The sequence below is a fragment of the Mesoplodon densirostris genome, chromosome 1 (genome assembly GCF_025265405.1).
Source record: "Mesoplodon densirostris isolate mMesDen1 chromosome 1, mMesDen1 primary haplotype, whole genome shotgun sequence".
Lineage (NCBI taxonomy): Eukaryota > Metazoa > Chordata > Mammalia > Artiodactyla > Ziphiidae > Mesoplodon > Mesoplodon densirostris.
Window position 1 is genome coordinate 223,411,119 of NC_082661.1, and position 13,996 is coordinate 223,425,114.

At 50.1% G+C, this 13,996-nt stretch overlaps 1 protein-coding gene across 6 annotated transcripts in view; it reads left to right on the top strand.

Annotated features, from left to right (window-relative positions):
- NFKB1 (nuclear factor kappa B subunit 1) overlaps window positions 1-6,370 on the top strand; it is a 133,714-nt gene extending 127,344 nt beyond the window's left edge. For all 6 annotated transcript variants that reach the window (XM_060115480.1, XM_060115489.1, XM_060115508.1 and 3 more), the window contains 4 exons: window positions 1,230-1,296; window positions 1,599-1,771; window positions 2,527-2,707; window positions 5,447-6,370. In XM_060115480.1, coding sequence (XP_059971463.1) covers window positions 1,230-1,296; window positions 1,599-1,771; window positions 2,527-2,707; window positions 5,447-5,604 — 579 coding nt within the window. In that variant the 3' untranslated portion in view covers window positions 5,605-6,370. The remainder of the gene's footprint in view (window positions 1-1,229; window positions 1,297-1,598; window positions 1,772-2,526; window positions 2,708-5,446) is intronic.
- The last annotated feature ends 7,626 nt before the right edge of the window (window positions 6,371-13,996 follow it).

Sequence of the window (13,996 nt, forward strand, 5' to 3'; positions counted from 1 at the left end):
ATCTCTCTTGAGAAGCCTATCTGTGAAAGATCTAGGTCAGCAGAGTTGTGAGTGTAAAAGTATATGCCTAATCAGATCAGAGCTAGATGAGAGAAACACAGAATTCACGTTACAGGTTACCCACTCTGAACTTACACCACAGTCGTTCCCATCTCAGTTTCTGAAGCCAGGATAAATGTTATGGTTAGCTTGAACTTTGGTAAGTGACTTCTGAACATAAAAAGACATGGGGATTCTTCTGAGGATCTGCACAAATATAAACAAAGTAAACAGCCTTACAGCTTTCCTCGGAACCCTGCTGACCTGAGATCTGAAGGCGAAAGCAGTTACTCCATCTTTTGGGCGCAGGGAGGACAGCCAGAGAGGGAGGAGGTGGGCGGCCCACACATGCCCGACCCAGCTGAATAGTAACCCTTCGCAGGGCCAGGCGCTGCTCCCTGTCCAAAACTGCTCGCTTGCCTCCTCGCGGGCCGTGTGGGTCGAGCGGAGTGACCCTGGTGGAGAGACCACACGGCTCTCTTTACGTTGAGCGCCTGGTTTTCCCAGAAGCCTCACCACAGAACACAAAGATAACCCACTTCACTGACCCCCATGTGGTCCTCGCCCAGGTCAGCCAGCCACTGAGTGACTGCAGAGAACGCCGAGCCGCCCCCAGAGCTATGGAGTTTTGGGTTTTTTTTCTCCCTTTTAACCTAAGACTTTTCTGGCCCCGCAGTTAAAATGTGGATGGTGCCAGGAGGCTGACCCCAAGCCCTGTGAGCATTTGTACACCTCAGTTTGAGCAAGTTCGTAAAACTCGTTCTCGGAAGCCTGTTCACTAGCGGGGAGGGGCAACCACGGAACCCAGCTTCATGGCTCAGCGTGAGCTCAGCCCTCTCCCTGGCTCTCAGGAAACATCGCTGACCAACACGTGGCTGACTGGGTGGCCTAGACTGCCTGTGCCCCTGCCCCTCAGCAGGGCCGTGGCCTTGGCTCTCTGTGAGGCTGGGTTGGGTCTTCCTCCCCACCTCAGGCAGCTCCCGTGGAGCACAGCCTCCCAGGCCCAGAGCCCCCCCAGAGGGCACGCGCATTCCCGGGCGATGGTACTGACCCCTCTTCCCAGTCCTCCATCTTTGGGGTCCCAGCCCCTCCTGAGGAGGACATGCCGAGTCCTTCATATTACAAAGAAGCAGATTTCCCTCGTGGTCCCTTTAATGTGTAACATTTCCCCGTGCTTTTCTTCCCAACAGGTATTTGACATATTAAATGGGAAACCCTATGAGCCAGAGTTTACATCTGATGATTTACTGGCACAAGGTGAGTTGTGGGAGAAGCGGGTTCTTTGAGCCAGTGTCATCTCCACCCTGTCACTGAAAGGGGGGGGTGGTCGGCGTACTGTGAAAGGCACAGGGGCTTCTTTCAGAATCAGGAGACCCTGGAGGGGTGCCACGGAGGAGGTCCAGCTGTAAATCACGACAGCGTAGGCTGCTGCTGACTTCCAAGTGAAGGAGCGGGATTGCTTCCACGGGGCGGGAGGGTGAGCAGAGTGGCAGCGATCCGTCCCTCCGGAGTGTCTCTGGTCGGTTAGGACGGTCGTGCTTCTTCTTTATTCTCTTCAGGAGACATGAAACAGCTGACTGAAGATGTGAAATTGCAGCTCTACAAGTTGCTAGAAATTCCTGATCCAGACAAAAACTGGGCTACTCTGGCACAGAAGTTAGGTTTGGGGATACTAAATAATGCCTTCCGGCTGAGTCCTGCTCCTTCTAGAACTCTCATGGACAACTATGAGGTAACACGTCGTCTTACATCTTTGACTACGTTTATTTGCCTTGGCTCTGTGGACATCACTGGCCGGAGTATAATCCCTTTCCTTCTCCCTTAACTCTGAGGAAGAAAATCAGTCATTACCCGTGTCCTGGGAGGGTTGACCCAGGACAGCAGGAAACCCACCTTGGCTGTTTTCAGACACCTTGAGACTTGCTGCAGAAATGCTACTTAGCGTGTCAGGATGGTCACAGAACTTTGATCTCCCTGAGCAAAGACGAAAGACTGTAATCAACCTCCATGCCTTGCCCTCCCCAAGAACATGCCTTGATCCCATGTCAGCACATGGAACCAGTGACGTGACTCCTTGCGGAGCCATTACCTGGTGATGCTTTCCTTTCTGAAACGAAAAGGTAGAAAAACATGGGGTGAAATTACTTTCTGTGGCACAGTCCTCAGCAGCTCGTTTCTCAGTGGTTTTCAGAGCTTCAGGGATATGGGGTAGACTTCCCTCTGGGTAGTTTCACTGCCTCGGCACTTTCTCTCTCCCTGCTTACTCTGAAGTGCTTCTCCGTGATTTCCTGAGTGGTCTTTGAGCTGAAACAGGAAACTTGATTCAGAGACAGCGTATCTTTTAGCTGCTCTCTGCCCTGAGAGCTACCTCCCAGGCCGCCGGCTATCTCAGGGGAAGGGGCGTGCTGTCGTCTTTACAGCCTGCCTGCTTGTCCCCGCACAGCTTTGAACGCAGAGACATCCTCCTTCTTCGTTTCTGTCTCGCAGGTCTCTGGGGGGACAATAAAAGAGCTGGTGGAGGCCCTGAGGCAGATGGGCTACACCGAAGCCATTGAAGTGATCCAGGAGGCCTTCTGCGCGTCGGGCAGCGCGGCCACCAGCCTGGTGGAGGCTGCCCCCCAGGCCCACTCGCTGCCCTGCTCGCCTGCCTCCACAGGGCAGCAAATAGGTAAAGAAAAAGGATTGAAAAAGCGGTCGAGACACTTCCCCGCCCTGCCAGGCTGGCACCTTCAGCCTCTGGGGCTGTGGCCTGTCCTCCCCACCACCATCTCCCCCACACGCCGTCCGCTACATCCGTCCCTCTCGGGGACCGTAGGTTGTACTGTCTTCCCCTCCGGACGCGACCATTCAGGGGAGGGGCTGTCCCCATGACAGCCACATGGGCACCCGAGTCGCTCAGGTTCACGGTAAATACCAGAACAGCAGGCTGCAGGTGGTGACGGCCAGCATTACTTGTCTCGCTTCTTAAATTTATGAGACAGAGAGAAACGTGCAGACCCGGGTCGGTGGAGGCAGGACTGGCGCCCCAGGCTGTGGACGGACGCTGCGACGTCTCCCACCGCTGCCCAGGCTCCCCTCCTGTGGTCCTGTCTCTCCTCCTCCCTTCCGCCTCCTGCCCGCGTCCACAGCGCTGACCCGTCACCCCACCTAGAACGCGGGCCCTGACGGGCTCTCAGCGCCGCAGTCCCCTCTTTCCCTTCAAATGCGTTCTCCCGCTCTAACAGCCATTTCCCTCCTGCTCTCTCCTCCTGACCTGCCAGCACCGCTTCCCGCTCCTCAGCCGTCCCGTGTCCTCGCCTCGCTCCACCGAGAGCATAGAAACAACTAGACTTCTCTCATCTTTGCACCATCAAACCAGCAGCCCGCCTGGGCCCGCCTCGTGCCCGGCCGGGTCCTGCTCTAATTACCGCCTCGCTCTCACGCCTTAGCGTTTTCTCCCTCCCGACTAGATCCCCTCGCAAGCGTGCTGTAGTTTCTCTCATCTTTCCAAAATAAGACAAACGGAAACCAGCAAACAGACGTCCCCTTGACTCCCCCATCCCCTTTAGCCGCAGCCCGATTTCTCTGTTCTCCTACCCAGCCAGGCTTCCCAGGAGAATTCTGTAGCGTTCTTCTCTCCCCCTCCTCACCTCTCTCCTCGACGCCCGGCGCCCGCGCTCGGCCTCTACCCCACCCCCGCACCAGGCCCCCTCTCATCACGAGGACCGGCGTCTGCTCACATCTGGTCGCCGTCCTTCTCGGCCTCCCCTCCGGGCTCTCCGCTGGCACGCTCAGCTCCACACTCACCTTTTAAAGTCGCAGCCTCCAGAACCCCATCCTAGGCGCTCCTTACTTGTCCTCATGTGCCCAGGACTCTCGATACCCACTCACAGCCGGGCTCGGCGCGGGCCACGGCGGTCACAAGCGCTGCCATCCTCCAAGAGGCTGCGACGGCGTGTGAACGCTCGCTGGCCCTGACCGCCCCCATCCAGCCCACCTGCATCTCTTGCCCCGATGCCTGCGGCAGCTCCTGGTCAGTCTCCCTGTTTCCAACCTCTCCGCCCGCCTTCAGTCCATTCTCTACACAACAGGTCATGTGATTCTTCTTAAAAATGATGTTCCTCCCTCGCCTTCACTCAGCTATTCAACAGGTCTCTACCGAGCACATCTGGCGCGCCCACCCAGCGGTGTTGCGGGCGTTGCAGATGGGGCAGTGAGCCGCAAAGACTGATTCCCTGCTTTATCTGCTCTCCTTCAAACATCGCTTTCACGGGCCCTTCCTCCTGCCCCCCGCCCTGCCGCGTGTTCCTTCTGCGCCCCCCCCCCACCCCCAGATCACCAGTCCGATCCAGGCTCAGGGTCTTTGAGCTTTCTCGTCCCCTTCCCTGCAAAGGCCCTTCCCTGGCGGGCTCCTTCTTGCCGTTCAGTTTCAGCACCGGTGTCACCTTGCTGGGGTGGGAGGGCCCTTCCTAGGGGAGTGAGGACAGGTGTTGTGCACGGTTTAGAAAGGACTAGCGTATCCACCAGAAGACCACCCACATCTGTCATATGACCTGACGCTCCGTCTACACAAACAGACAAGTAGGTAAATACTTACATTTTAAAAAGCCTTGAGCCCTCAATTTGTAGTTATTTTTAAAATACCTCACAGTTCCTAGCACATAACAGAAACCCATAAAGGTTGATGGGTTGAAGACATCAATAACAATAGCCATGCCACTGCCATTAAGGTCTTCACGTTTTAACGTTGGAGTTTAATATACAAGAAGATAGCTTTTTGATCCGTGTACGGTAGACTTCTGTTTCCTTGGTCACTCTCTCCCTATAGGAGATAATTCACATTGCTCAGATCCCTAAAGACACTTCTCAAAGGAGAATCTGACCTAGTTGCCCAGTAGAGGCTCATTTTCATCAAAATCACCTTACTTTTTTGGCTACCGAGATATTTTTGAGGCAGTGTAGAGTGTCTAACAGCATGCGAGGCCCAGAGAGAGATCTCGGTTGTATTTCCTACTTCTGTTACCAATTTCTTTTTCCTACATTCAGCAATTTCCCCAGCTATAAAACAGGTGATACCGTGGGTGGAAAAAATACACCTAATTTCTAAGGAAAAAAAAAAAAAAGGTACACTTTGAGTCTAGAGAATTCAGAAAGGATTCTGATAAACATGAGGCTAGATTATAAGAAAGAGGTGAAAACACTCGGCTAACTTAGACGTTTTCACACTTTTCTATAAAGCTCAGTGTTTTCTGTCCCCACCCCACCCCCGTGAACAGTAGCAACACCTGGGGCGGCGTAGGGTGGGCCCGTGGTGACCCACGAGCCTTCCAGATGCACACGGGAGCCCAGCGGGGATGGCAGGTGCATAAGAGTGAGGGCCTGGCCGCGTTCCCGTGCGCCCCTGTGAGTCCGTGCTTTCTCCCCCCAGACGAGTTCCAGGACGACAGCGTCTGTGACAGCGGCGTAGAGACGTCCTTCCGCAAACTCAGCTTCACAGAGTCTCTGACCAGCGGCAGCTCGTCGCTAACTCTTAACAAAGTACCCCACGATTACGGGCAGGAAGGACCTCTAGAAGGCAAAATTTAGCCTGCTGGCAGCTTCCAACACTGAGTAAACCAAAGCTCTGAAATTCCATCGCATGGTCCAGAGGAAGGAAGTGCATCTGAAGGTGCTCCGAGGAATACCGGCCTGCTTGGATCGCTCTGGGGTGTAATTCAAGGCCTTAAACGTGGATTTCTTCTTTGGTTCTGAAATGAATTTTAGTTCAGCTGACTTACCGATAGTATCTACGATCACGGCCCGCGGCTGGGCTGACGCCCCTTTGGGAGTGCGGTAGCTTGTTGAGCTTTACCAGCTGCTTTCTGTTATCATTGCTGCTGTCCCTCTGCTGCTTTCCCACTGTCATTAAAAGTTGTCACAGTCCCTACTGGGTGTTCCTTCTGGCTGTCCATAGCACAGTTGTGCATTCAGATTAAGGATTATGAAAAGGGATATTTTAAAGTGAGAGTTATTTGGTGTGTGATTTAAAAAAAAAAAAAAAAGGCTCATTAGGACTTTCCTGGCTGTCCTGTGGTTAGGACTTGGTGCTTCCACTGCAGGAGGCCCGGGTTCGATCCCTGGTTGGGGAACTATAAGATCCCGCAAGCTGAGTGGCTGGAAAAAAAAAAAAAAATCACTGCTTTTCCTAATGTGGTCCTCTCTGTGATTTGAAAAAAGAATATGTACATTTCAGTATTTAAACATGGTTACAATCAGTCCTGAAAATGGTATTTCCCCCCTTTGGCTGCATTTTGCTATTGTAAATATGTTTTTTTAGATCAAATACTTTAAAGGAAAAAACGTTGGATTTATAAATGCTATTTTTTATTTTACTTTTATAATAAAAGGAAAAGTAAATTGATGAGCTCATCTTGTTTGATCTCTACAAATATTTTTCTAAGATTATTCCTTCTAATCATGGGATCATTCCATAGCCTGGTTCTCACATTCACAGTTCCCTCTAGAATCAATTTTTTGATCCAGAAATCAGCAAAAAAAAAATTATCAAAAAAAAAAAATTCAACCTGAGATGAAAGCTTTGGGTTTGTCAAGTCCTTGCCAGGCTCATTTCATTTAGGCTGTGTCACTTCATCTTCCTCCATCATCTCATGCAAAACTGTTTCCTCTTCAACCCTCGGTGTGTTCCCAATGCCTCTGCGATGCATAAAGTGTTGAAAAGCCTTCCAGCACGAAGCTTTGCTGACCTCTTCACTCAAGAGGTTGAAAATAAGGGAGAGGAGAAATGAAAAGTGTTTGAATGAGGTGCCGTGGTGGACACTGTGATGTGCAACCCAGATCCTTCTTCCACAAAGGACTTGTCAGCCCAGCTGCTGGGGGCACACTAAACCAATCCTTCATTGTCATTTCAACAGTCTTCACCAGGTATAGATTCCATCTCAAGAAACCACTTTCTTTGCTCATCCATAGGAAGTAACTCTTCATCCCTTTAAGATTTATTATGCAATTGCAGCAATTCAGTCATATCTTCAGGCTCCACCTCTAATTCTACTTATTATTTCCACCACATCTGCAGTTCATTCCTCCACTGAAATCTTGGCCCCCTCAAAGTCATCCATGAGGGCTGGAATCAACTTCTTCCAGACTCCTGTAGGAATGTGGATATTTTGACCTCTTCCCATGAATCATGAATATTCTTCATGGCATGTAGAATGGTGAATCCTTTCCAAAAGGTTTTCAATTGAATTTGCCCAGATCCAGCAGAGGAATTTCTACCTATAGCCTTACAAGGTGTATTTCTTAAATGATAAGACTCAAAAGTCGAAATTACTCCTTGGTCCATGACTGCAGAATGGATGTGTTAGGAGGCATGAAAACGTCATTAATCTTGTTGTACGTCTCCATCAGAGCTCTCGGGTAACCAGGTGCATTGTCAATGAACAGTCATATCTTGAAAGAAATCTCTTTTTCCGAGCAGTAGGTCTCAACAGTGGGCTTAAAATATTCAGCAAACCATGTTGTAAAGAGCTGTGCTGTCATCTAGCCGTTGTTGTTCCGTTTATGGAGCACAGGCAGAGTAGGTTTAGTGTAAGTCTTAAGGGCTCTAGGGTTTTTAGAATTGTTAAGTGAGCACTGGTTTCAATTTAAAGCCACCAGGTACGTTAGCCCCTAACAACAGAATCAGCCTGTCCTTTGAAGCCAGGCACTGGCTTCTGCTCTCTAGCTAGGAAAGTCCTAGACGGCATCTTCTTCCAATAGAAGGCTGTTTCGTCTACGTTGAAAACTTGGTGTGTAGTGTAGCCACCTCGTTTAGTGATCTTTGATCTTCTGGATAACTTGCTGCGGCTTCTACATCAGCACTTGCTGCTTCACCTCGCTCTCTGACGTTATGGAGATGCCTTCCTTCCTTCAGCCTCTTGAGCCAACCTCTGCCAGCTTCAGACATTTCTTCTGCAGCTTCCTCACCTTTCTCAATCTTTACAGAATGGAAAAGACTTAGGGCCTTGCTCTGGAATAGGCTTTGGCTTAAGGGAATGTTGTAGCTGGTTTGATCTATCAGCAATAAGGCTCTTTTGCTTTCTTTTCTTTGGTGTGTTCACTGGAGGAGCACTTTTCATTCCCTTCAAAAATGGAAGGGAGGGCTTCCCTGGTGGCGCAGTGGTTGAGAGTCCGCCTGCCGATGCAGTGGACACGGGTTCGTGCCCCGGTCTGGGAGGATCCCACATGCCACGGAGCGGCTGGGCCCGTGAGCCACGGCCGCTGAGCCTGCGCGTCCGGAGCCTGTGCTCCGCAACGGGAGAGGCCACAGCGGTGAGAGGCCCGCGTACCGCAAAAAAAAAAAGAAGGGAATTGGCTTGGCTAACTGGTGTGAGAGGCCTAGTTTTCAGCCTTTCTTGGCTTTTGATATACCTTCATGAGTTTGATCATTTCTAGCTTTTGATTTAAAGGGAGAGACGTGCAACTTTTTCCTTTCACTTGAACACTTAGGGGACCTTGTAGGGTTATTAACTGGCCTGATTTCAAGATTGTTGTGTCTCAGGGAATAGAGAGGCCCGAGGAGAAGGAGAGAGACAGGGAACGGCCATTCAGTGGAGCGGTCAGAACACACACATCATTTATCAGTTAGGTTCACCGTCTTGTATGGGCATGGTTTGTGACACCTCAAAACAATTGCAATGGTAACATCAAAGATCACAGATCACTATAACAAATACAATAATAATGAAAAATTCAAAATATTTCAAGAATTACCCAATTGTGACACAGAGACAGGAAGTGAGCAAATACTGTTGTAAAAATGACACTGGTTAACACAGGGTTACCACAAACCTTCAATTGATTAAAAAAAAACCAAAAAACCCTGCAATATCTGCAAAGCACAATAAAGAAAAGCGCAATCAAATGAGGTATGCCCATATTCCAGTTTTTGAAACTTGTATTTTTAAAGTCAAAACAGTAGTTCTGAGTCTCCATAATTCTCCAACAGCAAACCCATGCCTCCATTCCTCCCCCAGTTTCATTTCTCTGTGAGAAACAGTTATTTTCCAGGCGGCCACGACGAGGCCTCCAGTCTTACAGTATCGCGCTGACACTCCTCCTCCTGAGGGGAGGGGCCTACGTTCCTTCCCTGTACATCCAGCCGGGTGTGCGACACGCGGAGAAGTGATGCTAAGGGGTTTCCAAGGTTAGGTAAGAAAATGCAGTACAACTTCAGTCCCCCTGGGTCGAGCCTCTCCCTCCTGGAACCCAGTCACCAGGCCTGCTCTGAGGGAGCCAGTGGCCACGTGGAGAAGCCACGTGTAGGTGTTCAACCAACAGCCTTCACCAAGGTCATAGCCAACGCCGGCGTCAACCGGCAGACGTGTGAGGGAGTGAAGCTGTGAGAGGATTCCGGCCAGAGTCCCACCTGACTAGCCTTCACGCTGCCTCAGCTGACACGCGGAGGCCTGCCCCAGTGGCAGATTCAGGAGTAAATGAAACAATGGCTGATGTTTTCAGCCTTAGGTGTGGGGTGGCTTGTTACCGTCTCCAGGTCTCTAGCCCAACAATTCCCACACCAGGAGGTCACTTTAAAGAGAAGCTGACAGCAGCAGGAACAACGAAGCAACTCATGCCCAGACTAAAAATAACACTCCCCTCCTTTCATAAGAAGCCCTGCTTCTGTTCCAGAAACTTCCTCTCCCTCCTCCCAGATTGCAGCGCTGGCCTGAGCCTCTGCATGGCGCTCAGACAAAAAGGCTACCAACACCGTCTGTGCCTCTGAGGAAGGAGTGTTTTTCATTTTGGACCAGCAGGTGGGGAAACATACCAGAAGGAATGCAGGAGACAGGTGGAAAGCTACAATGGGCCTGAAATAAACCTTCCCAGAAAGCTGTCTCTCAGCAGGAAGCCATTTAAAAATAGCTTCCTCCTGGGCCTCCCTGGTGGCGCAAGTGGTTGAGAGTCCGCCTGCCGATGCAGGGGATACGGGTTCGTGCCCCGGTCTGGGAGGATCCCATATGCCGCGGAGCGGCTGGGCCCATGAGCCATGGCCGCTGAGCCTGCGCGTCCGGAGCCTGCGCGTCCGGAGCCTGTGCTCTGCAACGGGGGAGGCCACAACAGTGAGAGGCCCGCATACCGCAAAAAAATAAAATAAAATAAAATAAAATAAAAATAAAAAAATAAAAATAAAAATAGCTTCCTGGACTTCCCAGGTGGTGCAGTGGTTAAGAATCCGCCCGCCAATGCAGGGGACACGGGGTTCGAGCCCTGGCCCGGGAACATCCCACATGCCACGGAGCAACTAAGCACATGCGCCACGACTACTGAGCCTGCACTCTAGAGCCCGTGAGCCACAACTACTGAGCCCACACGTCACAACTACTGAAGCCCGCGTGCCACAACTACTGAAGCCTGCGCACCTAGAGCCCGTGCTCCGCAACAAGAGAAGCCACCACAGTGAAAGCCCACGCATCTCAACCAAGAGTAGCCCCCGCTCGCCACAACCAGAGAAAGCCCACACGCAGCAACAAAGACCCAACGCAGCCCAAAATAAAAATAAATAAACAAGTTAAATAAAAATAGCTCCCTTAGAACCTTCGTCATCTTTTGAGCTTTCTATACCCTGCAAGCATAACCTAGACTTTTTCAGGATTGGCAGTCTTTCTTTTTTGGCTGTAGGAAGCCAGCCTGCTGCTCATTTACCCACTGGAGTCCCCTGCAGTCGTTGGATGTGGTGAGGATCTTGCCGGCACCACCTCGCAGGGCAGGCCCACAAACCCACAGACCGGACCCTCTGCATCTCAGCAGGAGAAAAGAGGGGCAGGAGCCAGGCAGATCTGAGCATCTGTTATTTGCCAGCCCCTTTGTTTTAATGAATTCTAGTGATAATTCTCATGACATCCCCATGGGGTAGATATTTAACCCCAATTTTACAATGAGGAAACAGATAATCTGAATATTAACTAACTCACCCCAGATTCAAATCCAGGTGTGTCTGATTCCACAGGTTATTCTTTCGCCATACCTGAAGTCCTGTATTTAAGAGAGAAAGAAAAAAATCCATACAGATCTATATAAGGATGATGCAGTCATAATGTACCCCAGGCAAAATGCAAAGTGAGCCCAGAGTCTCACTAAAAAGATATGTTGCTTAAATGTCCACATGACTTGATTTTCCCTGTAATAACAGGCTAAGATGCTTAACTATGAATTATTCATAGACTGGAGGTCTCTAGTTGCATCTCCTTCTCCTCCTTATTTTGTGTTTTGGGGGGAATTTTCTTTCTGATTGTGCTTCCGCAGGTAATGGACTTAGGGAGGCACAGCAGTCAAGAGAAGATGAAACTAAAATTCTTTTATTTTCTTAAGGATCACAGAACTCAGGGCTAGACAATATCTTAAAGACCATCTAAATAAACCATCCAAATTGCGAACTTTTTCTAAACACCTACGACATGAAAACATCTCCTCCCTATAATCCTCAGTATAGCTGCTGCTTTGTTTCACCACCAATCCCCCAGACGACAAGTTCCTGTCCATGGGTTTTCTAGGTTCGTCACTGGGGTTTGGGGTTGAGGGAGGTGCTGAGGAGGCGCGTGAAATTCAATGGATAGCATTCTCCGTTATTATAGATTCCACTGTGTCTATAATAGCCTGCTTCCATTACCCTGGACAAGTGACTAGGTCCACAAATTGTTAGAGTTTCTTAGAATAAGAGGGAGGAGGGGGCTGAGACAGCATTTTCTCACCTCCAACCAGTAGCTTTTCCATGGCGATCTCTCTCTCCAAAATGATTATTTCATGAAGACGTCACAACCACCCTCCGGGAACGAAGATATGCGTTCCGTCTAGATTTCTTGAGCATCTGTCACCTGCCAGGCACTACAGTGAGTGGTCACTCATTATCCCATATTACTTGTTCAAAAACTCTGGGAAGGAAGAACTTTGTTGCAATTTTACAGATGAGGAGACTGAGGCACACATAAAGCATTAAACCACAGGATCTCCTGTCTCCACTCACGTGTTTTAATAAACCACACTTGCAGTAGGGGACAGGGGTGAGTAGGGCGTCTCTCTTCCACATAGTCATGAAGGGATCCCCGCTGACAGTGACTCTCTCTCCAGCCCTTGGCTCCTAAGGTCTTGCTGGGGGTGATGGTCCAGTCAACTGGAAGGGAGAGCGCGGAGAAGTACGTGTGGGAGTTTAGAATGGGCCCCTTCCCCCCTCACACTGCACTGGAAACAAAACTTCAGTCCCATGGCCACACCAAGAGCTGGGAGGCTACCTACGTGGGTGATCTACTTTTGTTCCCAGTATTAGGAGGGGGGTTGCTTTTGGCAAACAGGTCCTAGCTTCTGGCACAAATCAAAATTCCTTACCTAAAGGATGGAGATTGAACCTGAAGTTCCTTCGAGTTCCAACTTGCGTGCAAACATCCACTCACTCTGAAAGTCACCTGCAATCATGGTAAATGGCCATCACCAAGGGCAAAATCATTTCCCTGGATTAAGAAGGAAAGATGCATTGTAAGGACAATGTCACAGGTTCTCTTAAGGAAATCCTCAGAGATGACCAAGGGTATTAGATCAGGTAGGATGAGGGCAGGGACAGTTACCGCAGCAAAGTCTTGTTATCCCTGCTCTGACTCAGGAGGACTCCCGCTCTCCAGCCTCCATGGTCTGTAGTCCCTTAGATGCCGTGCAAGAGCCCTTGGGCATGTTGATGCTAAAGCTGAAGGTCTTCAAGTGGCCGTGGTGCTTGGGATCCCACCCAAAGGAGAGGAACAAGCAAGTTCAACTTTCTCGCAGTCTGCAGAGAACTGGCAGAAGACTTGCAGAAGAATCTGAATTCTAGCAATCCCATCTCCCAGGCTTCCTTCTTGGGACTCAGGAAGCAGAGTTGGTGCTGAAGATGGTGAGATGAAACCTCGAATACGATGGCATCAGCTCAGGGAGGGTGACGAGTTGATGCCAGATACCAGATAACCATGTTGCTAGGTCTATTCTCTGGCCAGAGAGAGATTTTTTCTTTCCAAACCTGTTTTACAGTTTTCCTTCCCTTTCCTAAGGCAAGAATGCACAACTGAAGTTATTTTTGTTTCAAAAATTTTTAATGAGAAACTTCACGCCATGAATTTTTTTCTTTTGCAGGACAACCAGTTTGTCACTTTGTTCAAATGTAAATGTTCTCTTTTGCTTTTGAAATAAACTTCCTTTCGTAATTTTGAAAAAAAATAAAAACAAAACTTGTAAACAGGAGTGCTGTCTTTTACAAGATATTTTCAAATATTTATTCTCATAACAATCTGAGAGGTAAAAAGCAGGCAGGGGGAGTAATTCCTGCCATTTTCCACAGAAAGAAAAAGATGCTGATGTGCCTGGAGGTCCCCAGTCTAGTAAAGGGGCTGATCAGGGCTCACACTGCGCTCCTGGGTCTCGCTCCACAGCCCATCACGGACTGCACGGCTGCTCTGAAAGGCAAGGTGGCACAGACGTGCCCAAGAGGGGGTAGGCGAAGCTGCCCAAGTGCTGGCACTGAAGGCTGGCAAACCAGCGGGAAACTGGCATCCCATCAACAACGGACTCGGTAGCTTCAGTACGTGAGGCACGCACACTATTCTCTGCAAATGAACCCCAGAGGGGCCACAAGAGTCATGCTGGTTTTCTCTCCCTACCCATCCTCCTTCAGCCTCACTCTCCTTCCTTGGCGTTGGAGCCCTCGAGCTTCATCTCAACACCCTGCCTGGTTCTGCCCATTGCCTTGTGTCCCTTCCAGCCCACCAAAATTCAAGCCAGGGCATCCAAAATGCTCCCCAAGGGGCGCCGTGTTAATGCAGAATCCTGTCTCATAGCTGAAGCACAGTCTGCCCCGGAGAGGCCAAAGGATCAGCCATCACATCCCTGTGAAGACCCACCGCAGCTCCACAGGCAGGTACCACCACCGGAGCAGCGCTGCCCAAAAGAAACATGCCCGCCTCCTTCCTAAGTACCACCCCCTGCA